The following is a 20,615-nucleotide window of genomic DNA, read 5'->3' as shown; positions in this document are numbered from 1 at the left end:
GATGGTACCTCCTAGACTAATGGACCTTCATTCTGGTGCCCGCTGGAAGTACCCTGGAAGCTTTAAAAAACAAAACAAAACAAAAACAAACACTAAGCAGGGGCCTCATCCTCAAAGACTCGAGATTACTTGGTCTGCGGTGGGGCCCGGGTCATGCTACTTCTTTAAGTGCCCAAGATGATAATGTGTAACCAAGATTGCAAACTCGGTGCCACATGAAAAGAGTAAACAATAGAAAGTGTAGTCAAGCAGTATATGATCCTATCTAGGTTGAAAATTATGCACGGATGGGTATATACACATATGTTTTTGTGTAAACGCACCACAGAAAAGGTCTGGAAGAAAAGATAACTGGATAACAGTGCTTATCTCTGGGGACGGAAGGGATTACATTTTCCTTTTTTTTAGGATGTATAAGCCATTTTTTTAAAGATGTGAATATGGACAGCCCAAAAGACACATGACACAGAGGGAGGGGGGCAGAAACAATCTCAGGCCTTCACGCATGGCCCCTGGTCCTGGTCCAGAGTCTGGGGGTTTCTCCAGCCCCCGGAGAAATCGGGCTTTCTTTGTTGTCCTTTCTGGCCCATGAGGCAGTTGTAAGTAAAGGTGGTGGTTATTGACTCAGGCGCTGGAGCTGGACCAGGCCTAGGCTCAGGCCTGCTCCGCCAGCTCCAGCCGTGTGACTCTGGGCCAGGTACGTCTGTGCCTCGGTGTGTGCACCTGTGAAACAGATCATCAGAGCTGTTCTGAGAACTGGCAGTGGGGGAACCCATGGGAGGAGCTGACGGCAGGCCTGGCACAGTAAGTGCTGGGTCATGACGGTCGTGCCACATGTCCTGCCCGGGGGTCAGGGCGGGCCATGCTGGTGGCTCGGGATGGCCACATGGGAGACCTGCTCATTCTCAGCCCACATGGTCCCTGGATGCGAGAAGCACCTGAGAACCTGCTCCAATAATGATTGGCGAAGCCTCAAGAGGCAAAGGAGCCAGGGACACCACAGGATGCACTCACAGATGACGGAAAAGATGCCCTTGACCTCGCTCATGTCCCATATCCCCTCAACCCTCTCACGGGCCAGGGGGGCAAAGGACACCCCACCACGTGCTGCAGGACTTCCATGAGCTGCCTCTTCGGACTTCTCACTCTGTGGACTGGTCACCTCAAGAACGTAACTTGCAAAGACCTAACAGCTTTCTAGCCCATAATATTCTAAAGCCAAAGCTTCTTGTGTTTTCCCCTTTGAATGTTCCAGGAACTAAATCCTAAACCATCACAGACAAATATAGCTCTTTGTCCAACCAGTTCCATCCCATTTCACAGATGGGGACACTCAGACCCGCACAGAGAAAGCTCTCTTGCCCAAGATCACAGAGCATGTTTCCTGCAACCCACAACCTCCCTATGAGAGAACCCGAACACTCGCAACTCACCTTGTTTAGTCTGAGTTTTACTGGCAGGTCCCCCTGCAAACACACCTCACCTTCTCCTTCCTGCCCACCTCTCCCGACCCCACCCCTCACTCCTATGCTATTCGGGGGGCAAACTGTCCCTAAAAGATGAGGAAGGTCCTGAAGTCCGCTTCCTGGAAGTTGGGCTACAGAGCCCGGGCCCACGACGTCAAAGCCAAGCCCCCCAGCAATGAGGCCGGATGGCAGTCGGGGTGGGGTTGGCGGGTGGGTAGCCATTCAAAGCTGCTTTCTTTAAAATTAGTGCCACAATCTCACAGTGCCCTGACCACTTAAAAACAATGTGTTACAATCTAGCACAATGCTAAGCACCAAGCTTTCCACAAACAGTGGCTACACTGTCACAGCAGAGAGTGACAATGGGCTGAGGGAAAGGGGACAGAACAGGCACAAAGCATCGCTGCCTCCAGGTGGAGCAGCTCTCACCTCCTGAGCAGGAACAGGGGCTGAAGGGGGTGGGGGCAGGAGGGACCATCACAGATGCCAGCGGTGAGCCCACACCCGCCTCACGCCTAAGATAGTCCTCGCGCCCTATCAGCTCACTGGCTGCTCACTCGTTTAGGAATTCATTGACCATCAATCATTCATTCATTCATTGTCCCACCCATTCATTTATCCCCTCAACAGTGTACATATTCACTCATCCACTTAAAAAATCCTTTTTAAACAGTAGGACCCAGAAGCCGGGGTCGAGGCGATGGACGAGTGGGTGTGGGTCCTGGACGCCCAGCAGGCTGACTTCATACAAAGGAATCCTTCAAGGGAGGCAAGTTCTGCCAACTCTCAGCAGGGCTGCTCTGGGGTCCAGGGTCTGAGGGACTCCCTGGGGCCCCCAGAGACAGAACCCAGGCACCTAAACCCCAGGAGGCCACTGCAGCTGACTGGAGGGGAGAACATGGGAAACCCAAGCTGACACTGCACAGGTGGGTTGCAGAGGTAGTGAGCTCCCTGCCCCTGACAGCATGCCAGTCCAGGCTGGATGGAACTGAGGACACCACAGACGTGCCCACAGAATCTGAAGTGATCTCCCCGTTTCCTTCTCAACCAGGGTTTTCAGGCTTCTGAGAAGTTCAAAGGCTAAAAGGAAAGGTCTGAATCTTCCCAACATGCGTGCCAGGCCCCTGGCTAGCCAGTCTCTCGCAGAGGGTCACAAGGCATCTGCAGAGCTGTCCTGGGCACTGAGAACGGTCACTGCTCACTGTTCCCGAGGGAACCCAGCGCTCTCTGCAGCCTCCACCCCAGGTGACAGGAGCCTGCCCCCTCTTTCCATCATCCCTCCCTGCGGGAGCCACTCTCTTCCCTCACCCTCTCCCTGGGGACTCTCTGGTGACTACCTCTCGTCTCCCCAAGTCCAAACCTGCAGCCCCAGGAGGCTAGGGACAAAGCCATATCTCAGCTTTAGGAACCAGAAATATATGTTGCTGGTGGCTACAAGGCCCTGCAGCCCCCAGGCCAAGGGGGTACCACGCAGCCTGGATGTGGCAGCTACTAGCCGCCCACCCCACCCCAGCTCCCTCGGCCAGCCATGCCCTGCTCCCTAATAAGCCCAGATGGCCAGCACTGCCTTCAGGCAGGTAAAATTCAGTGCAACAGGAGTTAGGTGAGCAGTGTGTTTTATTTAATTAGGATCAACAGAAGAGATAAACCTCACAGCAGGATAGGGAATGACAACGCTGCAAAAAATAATTCATGCCCAGGTAACGAAAGGGCAAATTTCAATTACAGAGAAAACCAGGGGAGAAAGAGGTGCCTGGCAACTCCAAGGAGAACAGTCCGAGTCTGCTGCTCCCAGACCTGCGGACCAGCGCTGGTGTGCGCTCTAGGACTGGAAATCCAGGCAACTAGCAGGTCATTCCAGAACAGCTGACCCTCTCCTTCGCTCATCACAGACGAACCGGCCTGCAGCCTGCAGGGCCGGTGGAGGGGGCCCTCCTGGGTCCTGGAAGGCAGGTGCGGGGGCCACTGGGATCTGCCCTGCCAGGACCACTGGGCAAGTTCACACCCAGCCGGCCTCAGTCTCCAAGGAATGGTGTCCCCAAGGGCTTTGGAGAGAAGGAATGTTCGAAGCCTGAAAATGGTCACCTGCTCACTCAACAGCTCTAAGCACCCCTCCTGCCCTGCCCCCTGCCCCCTGCCCACCAGGCCTGATGATGTCTTAATCTGCCAGCTGTGGGCACACCAGGCTCACCTCTCACACTGGTGAGGAAAAGCACCCCCAGCTCCCGGAGTCATTTCACCTGCCATTTCAGTTCTCCCTGGAAAAATGGAGGCCTTGAAGTGGATGGCCTCCTGTGTGTGTGTGTGTGTGTGTGTGTGTGTGTGTGTGTGTAGGGGAGGGGGTCCCCAGACCAACACCACCTGGGCGCTGACTAAAACTGAGAGTCCAGGATGGTGACGGCTACACAACCTGAACTCCTTAATGCCCCTGAGGCATACACTTCAGATGGTTACAAGGGTACATTTGGTTAGGTGTGTCTTACCTCAATTTGTTTCTCATTACAAAACATTCTTTATTATTCGGTACAATTGTACCTTAAGAGGGCCTCCTGGAGAAGATTTAAAATGTCTTCCCTCAGTTTTTGGAGAGGGAAAGAAAAGAAGAGCCTTGAGCCCCTCCCCAGACGGGCGGGGTGAGCGTCGCTGGGATCTGGGCCCAGAACCTGCCATTTTAACCCGCTTTCTTCCAGGTAAAGGTGAGGGAGACCCCGCTGAGGCTACGTGAACCAATGAATCCCTGCTCTACCCAAACCCAGGTTCGCTTCCCCCTTTCCAGCACAATGCCTTGACTTATCTCAATAAATACTTCTTGTGAGAATAAGGACTCCAAACCATGCAGTCTCCAAGTTTCCTGGTCCACAAAACTACGTATCTTTATATATTGTCCTTCCAAAACAAATGCTCCCCCCACACCTTCATTCCCAGGGCACGTGCCCCTCCGACGGCCCAACCTGTGCAATTCTGCCTCATCCCCTGAGCCCCAGGCCTTCGGTGACGTCAGCCCCAATACCCCCATTAGCTGGGAGAGGGAAATTGCTGCTAAATTAGTGAGCCCATCTACAGAGCCCCATTTTATATCCCAATTCAGAAGATGACATGAACATCTGCTTTCACTTCAAGACATTAATTTTCAATTATTGGAGAAAAACAAAATTAGTCCTGACAAATTGCTGGTGAGCACAGGCTCTTGTCTGGTGGTTCATAATAACAACTTCAGGGGCCCACGATTAGCGTCCTCCATCAGAGTTTCCTGATGGATCCCTGTCATCTGGACTTAGTGGCAGCAGTCTCCTTGCCCCCAAGGTCTGTCCCCTCTCAGGCAACGGCTACTTTGGCAGTCAGGTTCATAGAACTGAGGGATTTTAGGCTTCCCTCTTTCTGGAGAAGGCGGAGGTGAAGGCGGTGGGGAGGGGGAGAATAGATAAAACACATCCACCAGACCGTTTCCAGCCTTGGCCCTTTCAGGGCTTGCCTCTCTTTCAGTACCAGGATTCCACACACTTAGATGGAATGCCAGTCACTGCTGAGTCCCAGGATGCCTTCGCCTTCTGATTCTGCCGCGGGAGGAGGACGGTTCTGTGGTTCTCTAGTGGGAGCCCTGCCGCCCCTGCACAATATCAGCCAGGATTCTGAGTCCTCAACTTAACAGCCCCGGCCTCTGAGATCCGATGCTTATAAATCTTCCATAACAGAAAACTGTTTGCTGGGGTCCCATCCACCCAGGAACCTGGTTCAGCCCCGGTCAGAGTCTACAGGAAATAAAGAAAGAAAACCCTGAATTTGCCAACCTCAAGGACCCCAAATCCAGAGAGCGACCCACATGGTAAGAGAGTATCAACACTGTAATCTCATGTGATGGGTCTTTTATGTATCTTGGCTGCTGTAGTCACTGTATCAATAAGAAGCCACAGAAATGGGGATGAGCAGAAGAATTCGGAGATAATGATACGGCAGCCTTTGGATCCGACTTGTCACAATGAGTAGCTAACACATGGAGTGGGGGGGGGACGCCAGAGGGAGGAAAGCCAAAAAAACCCCAACAACAACAAAAACAACAACAAAGGAAAATTATATCTTTAAGAAGAGAATGAAGGCCCGTTGCTACTTCCAAAGTCAACTGGGTAACTGAGCTCCGACATTGTGTAATTGACTTTGCAAGTAGAACAACAGCAACGTAACAAAGAAAATGTCAGTGTTTTCACAGCACTAATCTATAACGCTGGGAGGCCCTCCCGCTGTCAGCCAGGGCTGACGATACAATAGCTTTCAAAGGGATATTACCATCATGCTTTCATTCCTGACATCAATCAAGACAAAGAGAATCCTTTTCACAAGACATTAAAATCAAACCTTTGTGCAAGAAGATAGGTAAAACAGCTTCCTCCTTAAAGATAGCCACACAGAGCAATCAGCTAATTGGCTCTCCGTGAAAGAGGTAAAGTATTTTTATTTACTGAGTGTACAACCCCAATCATTGGCTGCCACGGATCCCGGCAGGTAAGCTGTGAATCAAAAGTTTCCATCAGCATTTCCCCACTCTACTCCACCCTACCTCTTCCAAGTTATGCCAAGGGAGCTGATAAGCTAGTGCCAAAAACTTCAAGCGGGATATAACCGATCCAGGCTTAATTAGTCCATTCTGGGTGCAGAACCACTCTGATTACTGTCTAACATGTTTATGCACAAAATGCCTTTGCAAGCTGACAGGAATTTGCAGACATTGTCAAAATCACCATCCTAGACTCATGGAGGTTTTTCCCAGGCTACTGACAGTGATGGGGAGTGCACCAACATTTTTCAAGGTATCCTGTTATAATTACCCGAGGCCCACAGATAAGAAAGGAGCCCTGATATCTACTGTAAACGTTTTTGAGACATGAAGATAATATTCTTTGCAAACACCAGAGTACCATGGACAAGGTCTGGGAAAGGTAAATCCATTTTAACCGCGGCCAGTTAACTAAACCTACCCGTCCACCTTGGTAAAAACAGTGGGGCCACCAGGAAAGCTGGAAGTCCTCTGTTTGCCTACCATCCAGACGGTTTTAGATGCCTGCATGTCAGCAGGTGGTGCCCCTTACAGAAGGTCCAGGGATTTAACAGGTACTGACATTTGTGAGAGTTCATTATCTACAGACTCTCTGAGCGACTGAAGTCGCAGAGTCCACCAGCCTGCCAAGGGGTCCAAGACGCCATGTCCACATGTCTTCAGGGCTCAACAGAGCCACTGGTGTGGGTGGCCTCAAGCTCTTGCTGAGAAGGAGGAGGAGAGAGAACCCACTGGATTTCCAGCGGAGGGATCCCTCAGGAACTCAGAGCCAAGGTGTTTTGCGACTTTTCCCTCTGGTACCTAACAGACCACCTGCTGAAAATATGCAGGGAGTCCAGTCACTCAAATACAGAGATGTTACTCTGTAAGCGTCTGCAGCAGAAAAGGACGTTTTTACTTTTCAGACATAACTAACTGGACACAGTTTATTTTTAAACGGTATCTGAACAACAGGTGCTGTTCACTTCACTGCAAAATGGGCAGAATTCTACAATAAGAGGGAACTGGCCCCAACACTGCCTGGAGGAGTCATATTGTCCCACGGCCACCACCTACGCCAGACTTTTTCCAAGAGCCAGGCAGCGTGTGTGCACCACCAGCCTCAGTGGCAGGTTCCTTTCGTTTACACATCCAAATGAACAGTTAAGAGAAATCAATGCATCTAATTGCCAGACTATTAAATCCTACATCGGGGGAAGAATTCCACAGCCACCAGCGTAAGAGTTGGCTACCGATACAGAAATTACTGCAACTGTCTATTAGGCTGAAGCAGATCCCCAGCCTTTCACCCCCAGCCTTTCACCCCCACCTAGAACGCGGTACTCAGAGATACCGCACTCCAGTTTCCTCCTCTGGGTTCCCCTCTCTAACACACTGCAGCATGCCACAACAGAACCAGGGCTCCCGGTTCCACACAATGACTTTAGGACTGTAAAGCCACCAGCATTTTGCACCTTTCCTTATTAAGGAATATTAGGCACTTTATCGGTTAAACGTTTGGCAGGGTCCTCCTGCCAGAGGCACCTGGTTATCTTATTTTAATCGCTTATTAAGTTTTTGCAAGGAAACAGGTGTAAGAATCTAAACAGCAATTACTAGACATAAAGGATGTTTTTGAGAACAAGACAGGCCCTTCCAAAGCTGGGAAAGGGTGACTTAATTGGGGGGGGGGGGATTAAATATTAGGATTAAGTGTCAACTGCCCCAATCCACATAGAAAGCTAAAGAATCTATAAAGATTTGTTTTGCCCTTCCTGCAAGATCATGTACATTTAGCCAAACAAATCTCGACAATTTACACTTGTATGTGGTCTCAGCTGAATCAAGAAACCTGTAACCTCAGAACGCCTCTATTTATTACATCTCAATTATTTCCATGGAAACACGAGCAGCAGCGAGCTACACTGTTCCCAAGTCCCTAGACCACCAAATTTATAAGATGGACTTTTGAAAAGCTATGGGCTGGCAGGAGAGGAGGACCGAGAAGGGGATGGGAGCACAGAGAAGTCACTGGGTTTGGTTTTGGATCTTGGAGCTGAGGGGTGGGGGTGGGGGTGGGGGGGTTATGTGGACACAGCCTAACTGCTAATTAATATTAAGAACTGTAATTAATAGGCAATTGCTAGATGGAGAAAATCAACGGTATTACAAATTATTGAAAAGTTTTAAACTGAGACTGGGAAAAAGACGTATTCGTTTTCTGTATAAATGAACGGGCTATTCCATGGATCTGAGGAGGCAGTGGGGGTGAAGGGAGAGCTTAGCCAATCACCTGACATTTATTATCAGCCGAAATAACAGCAGTGAGATGTGATGAGAACAGCCCCCACAACGAGGCCAAAATTATCAAAGGGAACAAATCATCACACTGCCACACCGCACCCCCTGGAATAAAAAAAGGGGGCAACGGTGTAGGAAGGGAAAATCGGTCAGAAACTGTGACTTTCATGACATGCATGGTTTTGAGTTTGTGTTGTTTTTTTAAATCTCAAGCCTTTTGAAAATCTCATTGGCTATTTCCCCCCCTCACCTATTGCCCTGGCTCCCTTCCCTATTTACTGGGTGTCCTCCCTGGGAGCTGGGTTTTCCAAAGGACAAACATCCCAGGGGACAAATGACCCCACTCAGAAGGGAGGTTGTGCCCCGTGAGTGGGGCGTGAACCCCCACAACCCACCGAAGCCTGTCTGATGTCCAAAGCAACAATGCCTGTGCTTTCAAATCACACTTTCTGAGCATCCATCAGAAATTGTTATATTTCTGTCTTTCCTTCTTGCTATGGGCTTTCACATCTCTGAGATCAATTACAAATTATAGTCAAGCGACTTTCACAACAGAACGCTGGCTGGGGAAGTCTACAATGCCTCCACAGTCGCCCTGACACACAGCAGTGGAGACAAAATAAAATAAACCAAAATTTAAAAGGCACTGTTCCTTAAGCTTCACCTTCAAGCATCTTTAAAGGTGAAGACCTGTCGTTTTCCATGCTTGGTGTGGAGCTGTCCACACTCAGGTACACACTTGTGAATATTGCTTGAGAAGTGGGGGGGGGGGCAAGTTCTTGAAAAGCAATACATCCGTCACCTGCTGCAATTCTTTTCTATTCAAATTATCTTCTCTCTTAATTCCTCCCTTGATAAGTGGCCACATCTCAACCCTATTCACCCCAGTAAACTGAATAAAAGGCAAAATGGTGAGAGACTAGGGTTGTAGCTACTTTGGGAAATGCAAAGAACCACAGGGAGAAACAGGACCCCGGACTCCAAGGCCAGAAAGGCGTGCGGTGTGGTTGACATTTACAACACTTCTCAAAATGCCTGTACCGGTCTTGCTCCCCTTTGCTGTCTCTTCCCTCATCCACTAGCTTGAACTGTCTGCTATACATCCACACATACACATTTAGAGAGAGACAGTGGTTCAAAACCACATCAAGGCTCATTTCACGAAAGGCTGAAGACCAATTCTTGATTGTTTCCCAGCGATACACACAGTGGTTTAGCATTAGGTCCAGGGAACTCTGAACCACCCACCCATCTGTTCACTGCAAATTGCTCTACCTTCGCTTTTGGGGACTCGCCTTCTAAAATAAGGAGGCTGGGAGGCAGAGATCATACTAGAGGTGGGTAAGCTTTGCATCTTCCTTTATGAAAAAATGTGCACCTATGCCGAGTTAACTCAAAACCAACTGCCCTGAGTTACAGAGAAATGTTTTTCCAACCAGTGACTCGAAGTCTCCATTTTCTTCTGGGCCACCTTAAGTGGCTCTTGAAGAAGTGAGCAACGAGCCAGAGAAAGAGAAAAGAAATCAAATATTATTTCAAGCTGCAGAGCCCTTCTAGTCAGCAAAAGGACAAACATCTACCGTCTTCCTGTCCCCGTCTTGGGGTCTCTCTTCTGGTTTCCTTGTCCCCAGTCTGTGGAGAAGGCCAGGCAGTCCCGGATTGGGATGCCTGCCAGGGTGAGGGGAACAACAGCAACTTCTCTCACGGAAAAAGAGGGAAGGGCCCAGGCGGGTGGCTGAGCGTTTGGACTGAGTTGATCGGCTTCTAAGATGACAAGGAAGGTCTTCGCTGAGCCGGGTGCCCGGGAATCTCCTGGGACTTTAGAAGGACAGCATGGCGGTGTCTCAGGACCCTCACTGCCTGATTCAGTCGCAGCCATTCCAGCCAGGAGCAAGGCTGGCAGGAAGGGAGCGGGGCCCCAGCGCCTTCCCGCGCAGGCCTCCAGGAAATGAACTTTTCAGAGCAGAACTGGGCTCAGGCCAGAGGTCATCAGGGGAGTTGGGAGAGGACAAGGGCCTCGGGACTTTTGGCTCCAGAGACTTAGCCGCTCTCATCCTGTCCCTGGTCTACCATCTCCCAGCGCGGCCAGGCACCCACCGGAGGGGCTGGAATCGGGACAAAGCAGCAGGCCAGGCCTGGAGAGGCCAGCCGGTGGGGAGAGCAGGGCAGGGGAGGGGCTCTCCCCGGGGCCTCTGCTCTCCTGGGCCCACTCGAGCCGGGGGCCCTCGGTGGAAATAGAAAGCAAAGCAAGAAGACGAAGGGGTGTATGTATCCTCACAAACGTGTGCACTCCAGAGACCCGATACAGGAAGCCGGCCTGGGTGTCGAGGCTGCGGGTACCCGGCTTGAGTCCCGGGCGCCCTCTGCGGAAGGGCGCGCACCGCGGCCGCTGCGCTCCCCTGGGGGCCCGCGTCCCGCCAGCGCTGCGCACACAATAAACTCCTGGGGGAGGCTCCCGGCCGGGTTGGCCTCGGTGGAGCAGGCAGGAAGTGCGGGGGCCCGACCAGGGGGCGGGCAGGGGGCGCGGGGCAGCCGCGGCGCGCGCAAGCTACGCCCGCCGCCCTCGGTGTCCCGGGGCTATAAGGCAGCGGCCCGGTGAGAGCGGCCTCGGAGCTGCCGGCCCCCCAGGGCGCCCGGCCTCACCGCCTCTTCCTTCCTCCCACCAGCCCGCCCGCCGCCGCCGAGATTTGCAATCCCCGCCAAGTCGGGCCCGCACCCCTTGATTGGCCACGCGGGCCCGGGGCCCGCACGCAGGGAACAGCGAGGGCCCGTCCGCGGCGCCCCCAGGCCCGAGTCCCCGGCGGGCGGCGGCGCCGGGTCCGCAGAGGGTCCCGGCGGGGAGGGTGTCCGCGCGCCCCTCCCCCTTCCCCTCCCCCTCCTCCGCCTCCGCCTCCTCTCGGCTCGCTCGCGCGGGTCCCGGCCGCCCGCCCGCTCGCTCGCCGGTCCCTCCTCCCCCGCTCGCTCCCTCCCTCCTCGCTCGCTCGCTCGCTCGCGCCTCCGCGGGGCCTCGCTCGCTCACCTTTCACCGAGCGCGGCTTCGCCTGCTTCCGCCTGGACATGTCCGGGGCTCCCGGCGCTCCGTCGCCCTTCGCGGCCGGCTCCCCCCGCCGCCCCCCGCAGCTCCGGGCTGCCCTTCTCCCCCTTGTCCTCCGCCTGCCTCTCGGAAACTTTTTTTTTTTGCAGCCGGGTCGGCGGCTGCGGGGAGTGGGTCGCAGGTCCGGGGCGGCCTCCCTGGGCTGGGGGCCCGGGCCGGCCGAGGCCGCTCGGGGGCGGGGGGCGGCCCGGGGGGCGCGCCGGGGCCCTGCCTGTTGCAATGCGGCAGCCGAGGGCTTGCGGTCCCAGCGGCGGTCCCAGCGGCGCGGGGAGTCCGGAGGCCACTCGGCCGAGCCGAGTTATGCAAAAAAAAAAAAAAAAAAAAAAGCCGCCCCCTCCTCCTCCCCCCCCCCGCCGGCCCCCGGCCCCTGCGGCCCCCTCGCTCCCTCCCCCACCCCACCCTCACCCTCCTCCTCCTTCCCCTCCTCCTCCGCCCCTCTCCGGATTTTTGTGCAAAGTTTGCAGGCGTCCGGCCACGCAGCCCGGTGCGGAGCTCACAATGAACCCATCTGAGGAGGGGGGACTGGGCTGGAGTCGAGGGGGTCTCAGGGGGGGAGGAGACCGGGAGGCGGTCGGGAGTGCGGAAGCTCAGTACCCCCCGGAAAAAAAAAAGCCTTCAAATTATCCCCTGCCGCACAAAAAATAATAATAATAATAAATATTAACGGTTAAAAAAATACCCAAACGCCTGGTTTGGAGATTATGATGGATGGGGAGGAGGGTCCCTCAACTCAGCCTACTTGGGGGGCTCGAAACGGCCGCAGTGGCTTGGAAGCCGCAGCTCTGGGCCCCCGGCTCACGCCCCCTTCTCTGGCTCTCGGCTCGGCCCGGCGCCGGCCCCCGGGAGGGCGAAGGGGCGCGCGGGGGCGCTCAGGCGGCGGCGGGCAGGCGCGCGCGTGCCCCGGGCATCGCTCAGCCCGTGCGCCGGGCCGCGGCTGCCTGCCCTCGGGCTGCGGTGCTCAGCGCCCAGCGCGCAGCCGATCCAAAGGCCGGTGCCAAGTCGCCGGCCCCGCTAGCTGCCTCCATGGGCCAGGGGCTCGGAGAGGGGGGAGGCGGCGGCCGGGCTCCCGTCCTCCCGGGCAGCGGCGGCGGCTCCTCCGCGCTCCAGCCGGCGCCGGCCCGCCCGCCAGCCTCCCTTGCGCTCCTGTCTTCTTTGTGGTCGCTGGCTCTCCTCCTCCCGATCCGGCTGCTGGGGCTGCACTGCAGAGACACATAATAAAGCCAGGCTTGGCTGGAAATGTAGCCGGGTCCCAGCAGGAGGATGTGAGGAGCGGAGTCCCGGCGGGGGAGCGCTCTGATCCCGTGGGGCGCCCCGCACTGCTCCGGCTCGGATCAGACGGAGAGAGGGCCAACAGCACCGAGCGATGGACAGCGCTGGAAATACAGCTCCGGCCGCCCGCAAAACCCGGACCGCGGCGGCAGGCACGGCGCGGGCACCGCACCGGCACGCGGGGCCCCGACTCCGGCGCTGGCGGCACCAAGGGCGGGAGGAGGGAACAGACACACGGCCCACTCGTGCTGCCAAACATCACAAACTGCAAAAAGTGAGGGAAGGGCTCACGGGCGAAACAGGGGTGAGTTGCCCCAGCACTGCCACCTCCGTAAATTATGCCCCACACACAAGGCTTCTCCCTAGACTTGTCTTTCGCTCTCGGATTTTGCCCACAGGTCGGTGTTTGAAGACCATCGCTGCCACACATCCACAAACTCTTTCACCACCGGGCTAACTCAGTGCGTCCCCACATCCGCATTTGTAGGGTCCCTGTGTCTGGTTGCGCACGTCGTACTTAAGACTATAAAAAGAACATCTTCGCCCCGAAACATCGCAGTAGTAGTGCCTCCCGCCGCGGTGGACGAAAGAAACCAGCTCCTACTTTCCACCAAGTTTTGCCCCAGCCACCAGGGGGCGCCTGGCGTCCCTGCAGCTCTAGACCAGTGGAGGCTCCGGTCTCGCACCCCTCCCGGGAAGGGCCCCGACTTAGGCAAAGTCGGCCCAGGCGGCTCCCCTAAACCGATCCTTTGCAGCCTCCCCGCCCCCACCAGCTGCAGGCGGCCAGGTCCAGAGTGGGGGATTGGCCTCGACATCGCCCCCCTCCCGAGCGAGTGGCGCCACCTTGGGCCGGCTCGCCCAGGGCTGGGAGAGCCGAGCCGGGGCGCCGCGCGGCGCTGGGGGTTATCAATCTCGCGGATCGATAAGTCGCCACTTGGAGAGTGGGAGGGCTGTGTCCCCTCGGAGACGAGTTACCCAGGGCAACCTTTCACGGAAAAGCCCGCTGCCCGCCGAGAGCCGCGCGGGGGCCGACCGGGCAGCGGCGCCCGCCCCAAGCAGGGCGCCTGCGCCCCGCGGTTCCCCAGCCCGCGCGCTCGCCTCTCCGGGCCGGCGGGCTCCCACCCGGTGCTAGGCTGACTGCAGGGACAGATGCCACCCCGCACCCCCGCGTCTAGGGAGTGCAGGGGAAGTGCCTGAGGCGGGGGTTGGGGGGAGCAGCTCTAGCGCTCAAGGCAGTCTCCGAGGTAGAGTCGGGTGACCAGCGAAAAACGAGGCCGAGCCAGACACCTTGACACAGGGAGACAGAGCGAGGAACCCCAGAGGGGCCAGGACCAGGACCTAGATGTCCCCTACGTGGGACACAGGCCCTGAGGACTGCCCCCCTTCCCCAAGTTAGGCTGCCAGCCACCCCCCGGGGTCACCGTCCTCCCCAGTTCTTGCGTCCGAGTGTCCAACATCTCGCTTCCCGGAGGGAAGTGGGACCCGCCTGCCGCAGCTCGAGGGTGGCTGGAGCTAGGCTGAGAAGGGGTGCCAAGGGCCAAAGCGAGGGCAGAGGCCTGAGGCGCCTGGGAAGGAGCCAGGAAGGAGGGGCCGAATCAGCAGCTCCCCCACCCCCGCCGGCGCCTGGGATCGAGGCCCACGGAGAGAGGCTGACAGGCGGCAGATGGCACACGCTGGGGGAGGGGTCGATTGGCCTCGGCTACAGGGTGCCCCCGCCGCAGGCTGCCTCTCCTAGAGGGAGGGGGCGAAGAACAGCCCCTGGCTCGCCCGCCCAGGCTTTCTGGGGGGGGGGGGCCTGGAAACTGTGGATCATGCCCCGCCAGGAGCCAGGAAAGAGGGGGGCAGACAAAAGGAACGCGGTGGGGAAGGGGTGTGCTGGAGGAAAGGAGGGGTTACCGGGCGGAGAGACCCGCGACACTACCCTTTTTCCACCCCCACGGAACTGTGGAAGGTCCAGAGGCCAGAGGTAGGGGAAACAGGATGGCGGGTTGGGGGGGGGGGGGTGGCGACAGCCTATCCTGAACCAGTCCACAGGGGCTGGGGTTCCTGGAGAAGGGCACAAAGTTTTTAGACCCATTCCTGCGAGTGGCAGTCACAGACTTGTGTCCCAATGCCTCAGCCCTTCCCCTCAAGACCTGGCTGCTGTCTCCTAGCTCAGTGGCAGTCAAGGAGCTCGACCTGGTCCCTACCTCCACCTGCTTTCTCTGAAGCTTTTTCATTTTTAACTCCTTCCAGGAAAAAAAAAAAAAAAAAAAAAAAAAAGCTATTTTAAGGAAAATTCCAGAGCAGCAAGAGCCCCTAGCTCCTGCGAAAATGATCTGAGGGCACTAGGTGAGGGTCAGGTTAACTGCCCTGCCTCCTGGGCTTCGCTTCACACCGGCCTGGTGACCTGGGACCAGAAAAAGGGCATTTTCAGGCGGTGTCCTCTAGCCCACCTGCCTACTGCCTGTAGGGCTTCCAGGGGTCTGGGCTCCTCCCCTGCGAGAAAGGCCCCCACCACCTCTTCTTCCTCATCAGCAAAGAGGACAGCTGCTCCTGCCCGCCCCAGGGGGGGCTGGGGAAACTGTCAACTGTGAGGATCCACCAGCATAAATATGACAGAAATTACAAGTTGATGGTTTTGAAAACAAGTAAGACCATGGTCACAGGAAGGGGCATTTTCCTTCTACGTCATAAGTTCCCTGGCAGAGGGGGTACCTCTCGCCCAAAGTGCTGCTTTTCCCCACCCAGATCCGCTTGGTCCTAATGATGTGTCCCAGCGTCAGCACTGAGGCTCCTTCCTTGAGTTTCAAAAAGAGGCAGGTGTCATTCAGGACAGGAGGGGCTGCGGGTGACAAAACAAGGTAGGACAATAAAGTCAATCAAGACAGGGTTCCTTTTGTGGCCTCGAAAACGAGTATCCCTGAAGAGTCAAGGGGTGCTTTGCCCTAACTGACCAAATGGCCGCCTTCTCCCCATCCACACCTGCCCACGCACACCCTCTCTCACACACACTTACTTTAAATGACACTCAAATATATACAATCTGAATGTGTGGGTTTTGTTTACCGTTTTTTTACTGAAAAGTCACACTATAAGGGAAAACTTGCATCAGCCGATAAGGTACAGTCATTCTGGGGAGGGAAGTTTAACCCTCCAATCTTCCCCCAGGAAGTAAGTTTGTTCCTCTATTCAGTTGTTTATTCAACATTTATTGATTGTGTGCCTACTGTATGACAGAGCTGAGGGTAGAGCAATGAACCAGGACCGCAGGCCCTCCCTGCTGGGGCTTGTTCTCGAATGGGGAGGCTGACTTTTAATAAATGGCCACAGAAATAATTATTTAATCACAGTTTTAAACAATCCTGAACAGGAAAAGTATAGTGTAAATGAGGCCCCCAAAACAGGGTCTCAGTGGTGGTCTGGCTGAGAGCCTGGAGAAGGAGGAAGGAGTCAGAGTTCCCAGCAGAGTGAAGAGTATGTGCAAAGGGCCTGAGGTGGAAAGGAGCTGGGTGATTCTGAGGTGAAGTTGTCACAGTTCTGAGCAAAGGGCCAAAGGGGGCAATCACAGCCAAGGTTAGGAACCCATCTGATCCATCTTTCAATCCAGCCTCCCTCCTGGCCTCGCAAAGGACTCTCTGAGCCTTCATTTTCTCATCTGCAAAAGGGGGATACAGACAGCATGGATCTCATGGGCTCGTCCTAAGGATTTCATGTCAGAGGCCTAAGAGTGATCAGGCCTTCACTTCCCTTCCTGTCTCTCACCTTCGCCACCAGTCAAGGTCAACCATATTTCTGGAGAGAGATGCCAACCTCGCGACTCCAAATTCCCACCTGGCCCTGACAAGTCATTCCTCCCCCTGGTGTTTCCTTACAACAGATACGCCCCTGCTTTCTAGATGCATTCTAGCAGCTTCAGGTCTATTGAGAAAGCTCTACGATAGAGTGGACTTGACTTTTCCTTTTTCTCCTTTGCATTTTTGTTTTCTTTTAATGACCCATCTACTTGTGGACCCCAGGTTTCCCAGGGCCCTCCTGTCCTGGGGCTACTAACGAGGCAATAGCAATGCCCTCTGGTTGGACCTGTCAGGAGATGGCCTGGCACCTTGACTGTGAACCAGCCGCCGCCCACTGTCAGGTCTTCCCTGCCTCCACACCAGTATCTGCAGCCTTGAGAGCTTGTCCCACAGGGCTCAGTCTTGGAGTTTCTGAGGCTTCAGAACAGTCGGGCGAGACAGAAGAGTGAGTCTGTCTCTCAGCCTGGTGTTTGGGGAGAGAGCCCCCTGCAGATGCTCCTGAAATTCCCCAAGTGTCCCCAGTGTGCCCCCCACTCCCACCCCACGGCCACAACTCAAAGAGGCCAGCAGCCAGCCCAGACGTCCGCCTCCCTGGGGCTGTGGGAATACAGGGCCAAAAACAATACAGCGGGTGTGGGAACCTTGTCTTCTCTAGTTTCTGTTCAGCTGGGAAAGCCATTCCTATTTTATCATCATTATTATAATGATTTAATTCTTCAAGCGTCAGCAGTCTTCGCAGGGAACACCCACAAGGCAGCAAAGAAACCAACATCGCAAGAGGGTCCCAGTGGACTCAGCCCCTTGGAAAGCCTGAGCCGCTTGGCCCTGATCCTGAGTGCCTCCATCCGGGCCTCTCTAGCTGCCCTGGGGTGCAGCACACAGCCTGGGGTCACTTGACTCAGGGTCACTTGTTGCTTTGTTCTCTTAAAATGCTTCTTTGACAAGGTCTGTGATTCACTTTAAAAGAAAAAACAATGCAGTATACAGCTGACCCTTGAACCCCATGAAGGTTAGAGGTGCTGACACCCCATGAAGTCAAAACTCCATGTGTAACTTTTGACTCCCCCCAAACGTAACTACTAGAACGAATATGATGGATGCCCAGTTTTCTAAGCTTGAGCTAGTGGCCATATTGGGCAGGGGCACACTCCAGACTGGTCACAGGCTTTGACCATCAGGTACCTCAGTCAGCCACCAATGTTTTGCTAATTCGCAAGCAGAATATTGAAAATATGATCAATTTAGAAATGGGCTCTGAATGGTCAAATACAAGGCATTCCAGGTAGGATTTAGCAACATGGTCTGGAGACCTCCCCACCTTTCCTGAACAGGGAATATAAATCCAGTGAGGCGGGGGGTAACCGGTCCCCTTAGGGCACACCCCCCAGCTTGATTCCTCAGGGGTCTTGTATCCAGCCATTGAGGAGGATTTGTGATGGCATTTCTGCACCCAGCGAGGACACAGCACCCTGCCCGGGACTGTGGGGGCTCGTCTGTGTGCACCTCTCCCACTGGGAGTGGTCAGATGGCCTAAAAGGACAGAATGCTGGGACTTGGTTGAGCTGAAAAAACTGGTTGTAGGACTTGTTTTGTCCTTGTGTTGGTCCTACTTTAATAACCATCCGTGTGTGTGCGCACGTGTGCGTCAGGCTTTGGTCAGGGAGTCATCTTCACTGCCAACCTGCAGACAGGTTACTGGGGAGCAGCAAACCCTCACCCACCTCCAACCTCTTTTGTGACCAGTTATTTACCAAAAAGGACCTAAGCATGCAGGACCAAACTCTCTCAGGTCATTTTGGGGGCAAAATAAAAAACCTGATATTGGGTTGTTTCCTGGGCACTTTTCCCGCCCAACCCCCACCATCAGGAAAAGAACCTAGTAGGTGCCCAGGCCTAAGAGTAATGCCATGGACATTTCCAAAGAGCGTCAGCATGTGTGGGCCCTGTGCCGGGCACAATATAACTGAGGACCCGATGCCCACAGGCAGGAAGGAGGAAGCGGGCTCGTCATGGCTGAGTCTACCCTGCCCCCATTACATCTCTGTACCCTGCAGATGCCCAGAGTTTAGTGCTGACATTGGGAGCAATGCTGTCAATGTGTGCAGCGTACAGAGGAGGTGCCCAAGCCACCTCTGTGCAACCAACCATTTCCATCTGAAGGGTTTCTGGTGCACAACAGAGGCTGATCGGTACAAAATCTTGCCCACCCAACTAGGTCAGAGCTATTTCAGGGCAGAGCCCTAGATTTCAATATGCACCCCCATCACACCAGGGTGCCCACTTCGTGCCCAGCAAGTCATGGTAATTGGAGAAGCGAGCTGACCAGAGAAGCCAGAGGCAGGCGCTGGACAGCCAGCGCCAGGAGACAGCATGGAGGCTGGGATGGTGGAAAGGGCTCAGGCTCTCACGCCAGACAGGCCTAGATTGGAACCCCAGGGCAAAGCAACCTCATTCATAAAATGAGGAGAATGGCAGTAGGATGGGTGTGGCTAATAAGATACTATCACCATGGACCTGCCTCAGTGACGTGTGGAAGGCATGGAAGGAGCCAATGCTGTGACAGGCCTGGCACACAGCACTTTGCACACAGTAGGTGCTTCGTGGATGTTATGTTGTTTTGACTGTGGTCCTTTTTCAGGGATGGGTATGTCTGTGGCCCCGCCAAAGGATGGGCTGACAAGGGGAAGAGCTCAACTGCAAGGACCAGAACTAGCTAAGGGAAGAGGGGGGAGCTGGTAGGCAGCTTCCCTGACAGGAGCCAAGAACACAGGCCTCTTTTTAAACCTGCCAGCTCCCTGGATCCATTAACCGGGTCCTCCTATACTGTTAAGTGCTTAATAAATGTTAGCTACAGTTAATTTTCACAGGCAAAGCACACACAACAGCCACTCAATAAATTTAGGTTCCCCGGACAGTCTCAGGCAAACCCTCTCTCTGCCTCAGTCTCCCCATTTGTGAAATCTCTCCGGTTCTCTGACTAATGAAGAAGCAGATCTGGGTTTACTCCTACCAGCAGCAGTCAAAGCCAGAGGGAGCAGGGAAAACTCAGGCAAAAGGCTACCAAAGAGATGTGCTGGGGCTTGGGCTGGGAGCAAGGGGGGCCAGGCTCAGACCCCAGGGGACCCAGCCTGGCACAGTACCTCCCAGGGCCGGCTGCTGCCTCCTCTGCGTGCCCTGGCCCCACCCTGGTCACACACATTGGGACATGCCAGGGCCTGGCTTCCCAGGGGCCAGAGGGAGCTCCCGCAGGGGACTTCAAAAGTCCAAATGCCTTTCAAAAGGAACTAAAACTTTCTGCTTAACCAAAGCCTCCACAGGAGAAGAACAGCCTAGCCCCTTTCTTTTTAAGTCTCTTTATTTTCCAGCCGGCTGGCCTGGTCATTCTCTTTTTTTCCTATTATAAACGGTCCCAGCTGCAACACACAGGGAAAAAAAACCATCTCCCAGGCCTGGGCAGGGGCCTGTTACAGCCGCAGCCGCCTGGCTGGCCTCCTGCGGCAGACAAAGGCGGCTTCAGCCTCCAGCACCCACTGGGAGAGGCCCTGGAGCCCCCACCCAGAGCCAAGGCCACAGCAGGAGCAAGGGGAGGATTCTGGAAGTTTCTGCCAGCACTCCAAACCTTCTCCTGTCCCTGGAAGAGAGCCGCCATCCAGCCAAGCCGAGGACTCAGGGAGAGCCTGTTTGTCAAGGGCAGAAAATGAAAGATCAGGCCCCTCCATAACAGCCACAGGATTCGGGGCTTTAGACCCACAAGGGCTCTGTAAGATGATCTAGTCCAATCACCTAGCTGGAAAGATGGGGAAACTAATGCCTAGAGCAGAACAGACTTGCCCCAGGTCACATTGCCAACTAATGGCAGAGCTGACTCTGAAAGCCAAGTCTCCCAACTCCAATACCAGGTAGCAAAAGAAATGTCTGGGGTTGGCTGGTGGGTGGCAAGGGGCCTTAATATCCTGAGGTTGCTGGATGGGATGGAGACGTCGTCAGTAGTAGTAATAGTACCGTGTCTTCCCGAAAATAAGACCTAGTTGGAAAAGCAGCTCTAATGCGTCTTTTGGAGCAAAAATTAATATAAGAGCCGTATGAGACCCAGTCTTATAGTAAAATAAGACCAGGGCTTATATTAATTTTTGTTCCAAAAGACGCATTAGAGCTGATTGTCTGGCTAGGCCTTATTTTCA

General features: G+C 54.8%; 1 protein-coding gene across 3 annotated transcripts in view; it reads right to left on the bottom strand.

The window, feature by feature from the left end:
- ZNF423 (zinc finger protein 423) overlaps window positions 1-20,615 on the bottom strand; it is a 325,408-nt gene that overhangs the window by 288,442 nt on the left and 16,351 nt on the right. For 2 of the 3 annotated variants that reach the window (XM_074314928.1, XM_074314929.1), the window contains exon 1: window positions 11,315-11,695. The exons of the other annotated variant lie outside the window; for it this stretch is intronic. In XM_074314928.1, the coding sequence (XP_074171029.1) occupies window positions 11,315-11,354 (40 nt within the window). In that variant the 5' untranslated portion in view covers window positions 11,355-11,695. Of the gene's footprint in view, window positions 1-11,314; window positions 11,696-20,615 lie in introns of those variants that run through there. 3 annotated transcript variants of the gene reach the window in all.

Source organism: Rhinolophus sinicus, linkage group LG11, assembly GCF_036562045.2.
Source record: "Rhinolophus sinicus isolate RSC01 linkage group LG11, ASM3656204v1, whole genome shotgun sequence".
Lineage (NCBI taxonomy): Eukaryota > Metazoa > Chordata > Mammalia > Chiroptera > Rhinolophidae > Rhinolophus > Rhinolophus sinicus.
This window is presented reverse-complemented; position numbering and strand designations above follow the sequence as displayed.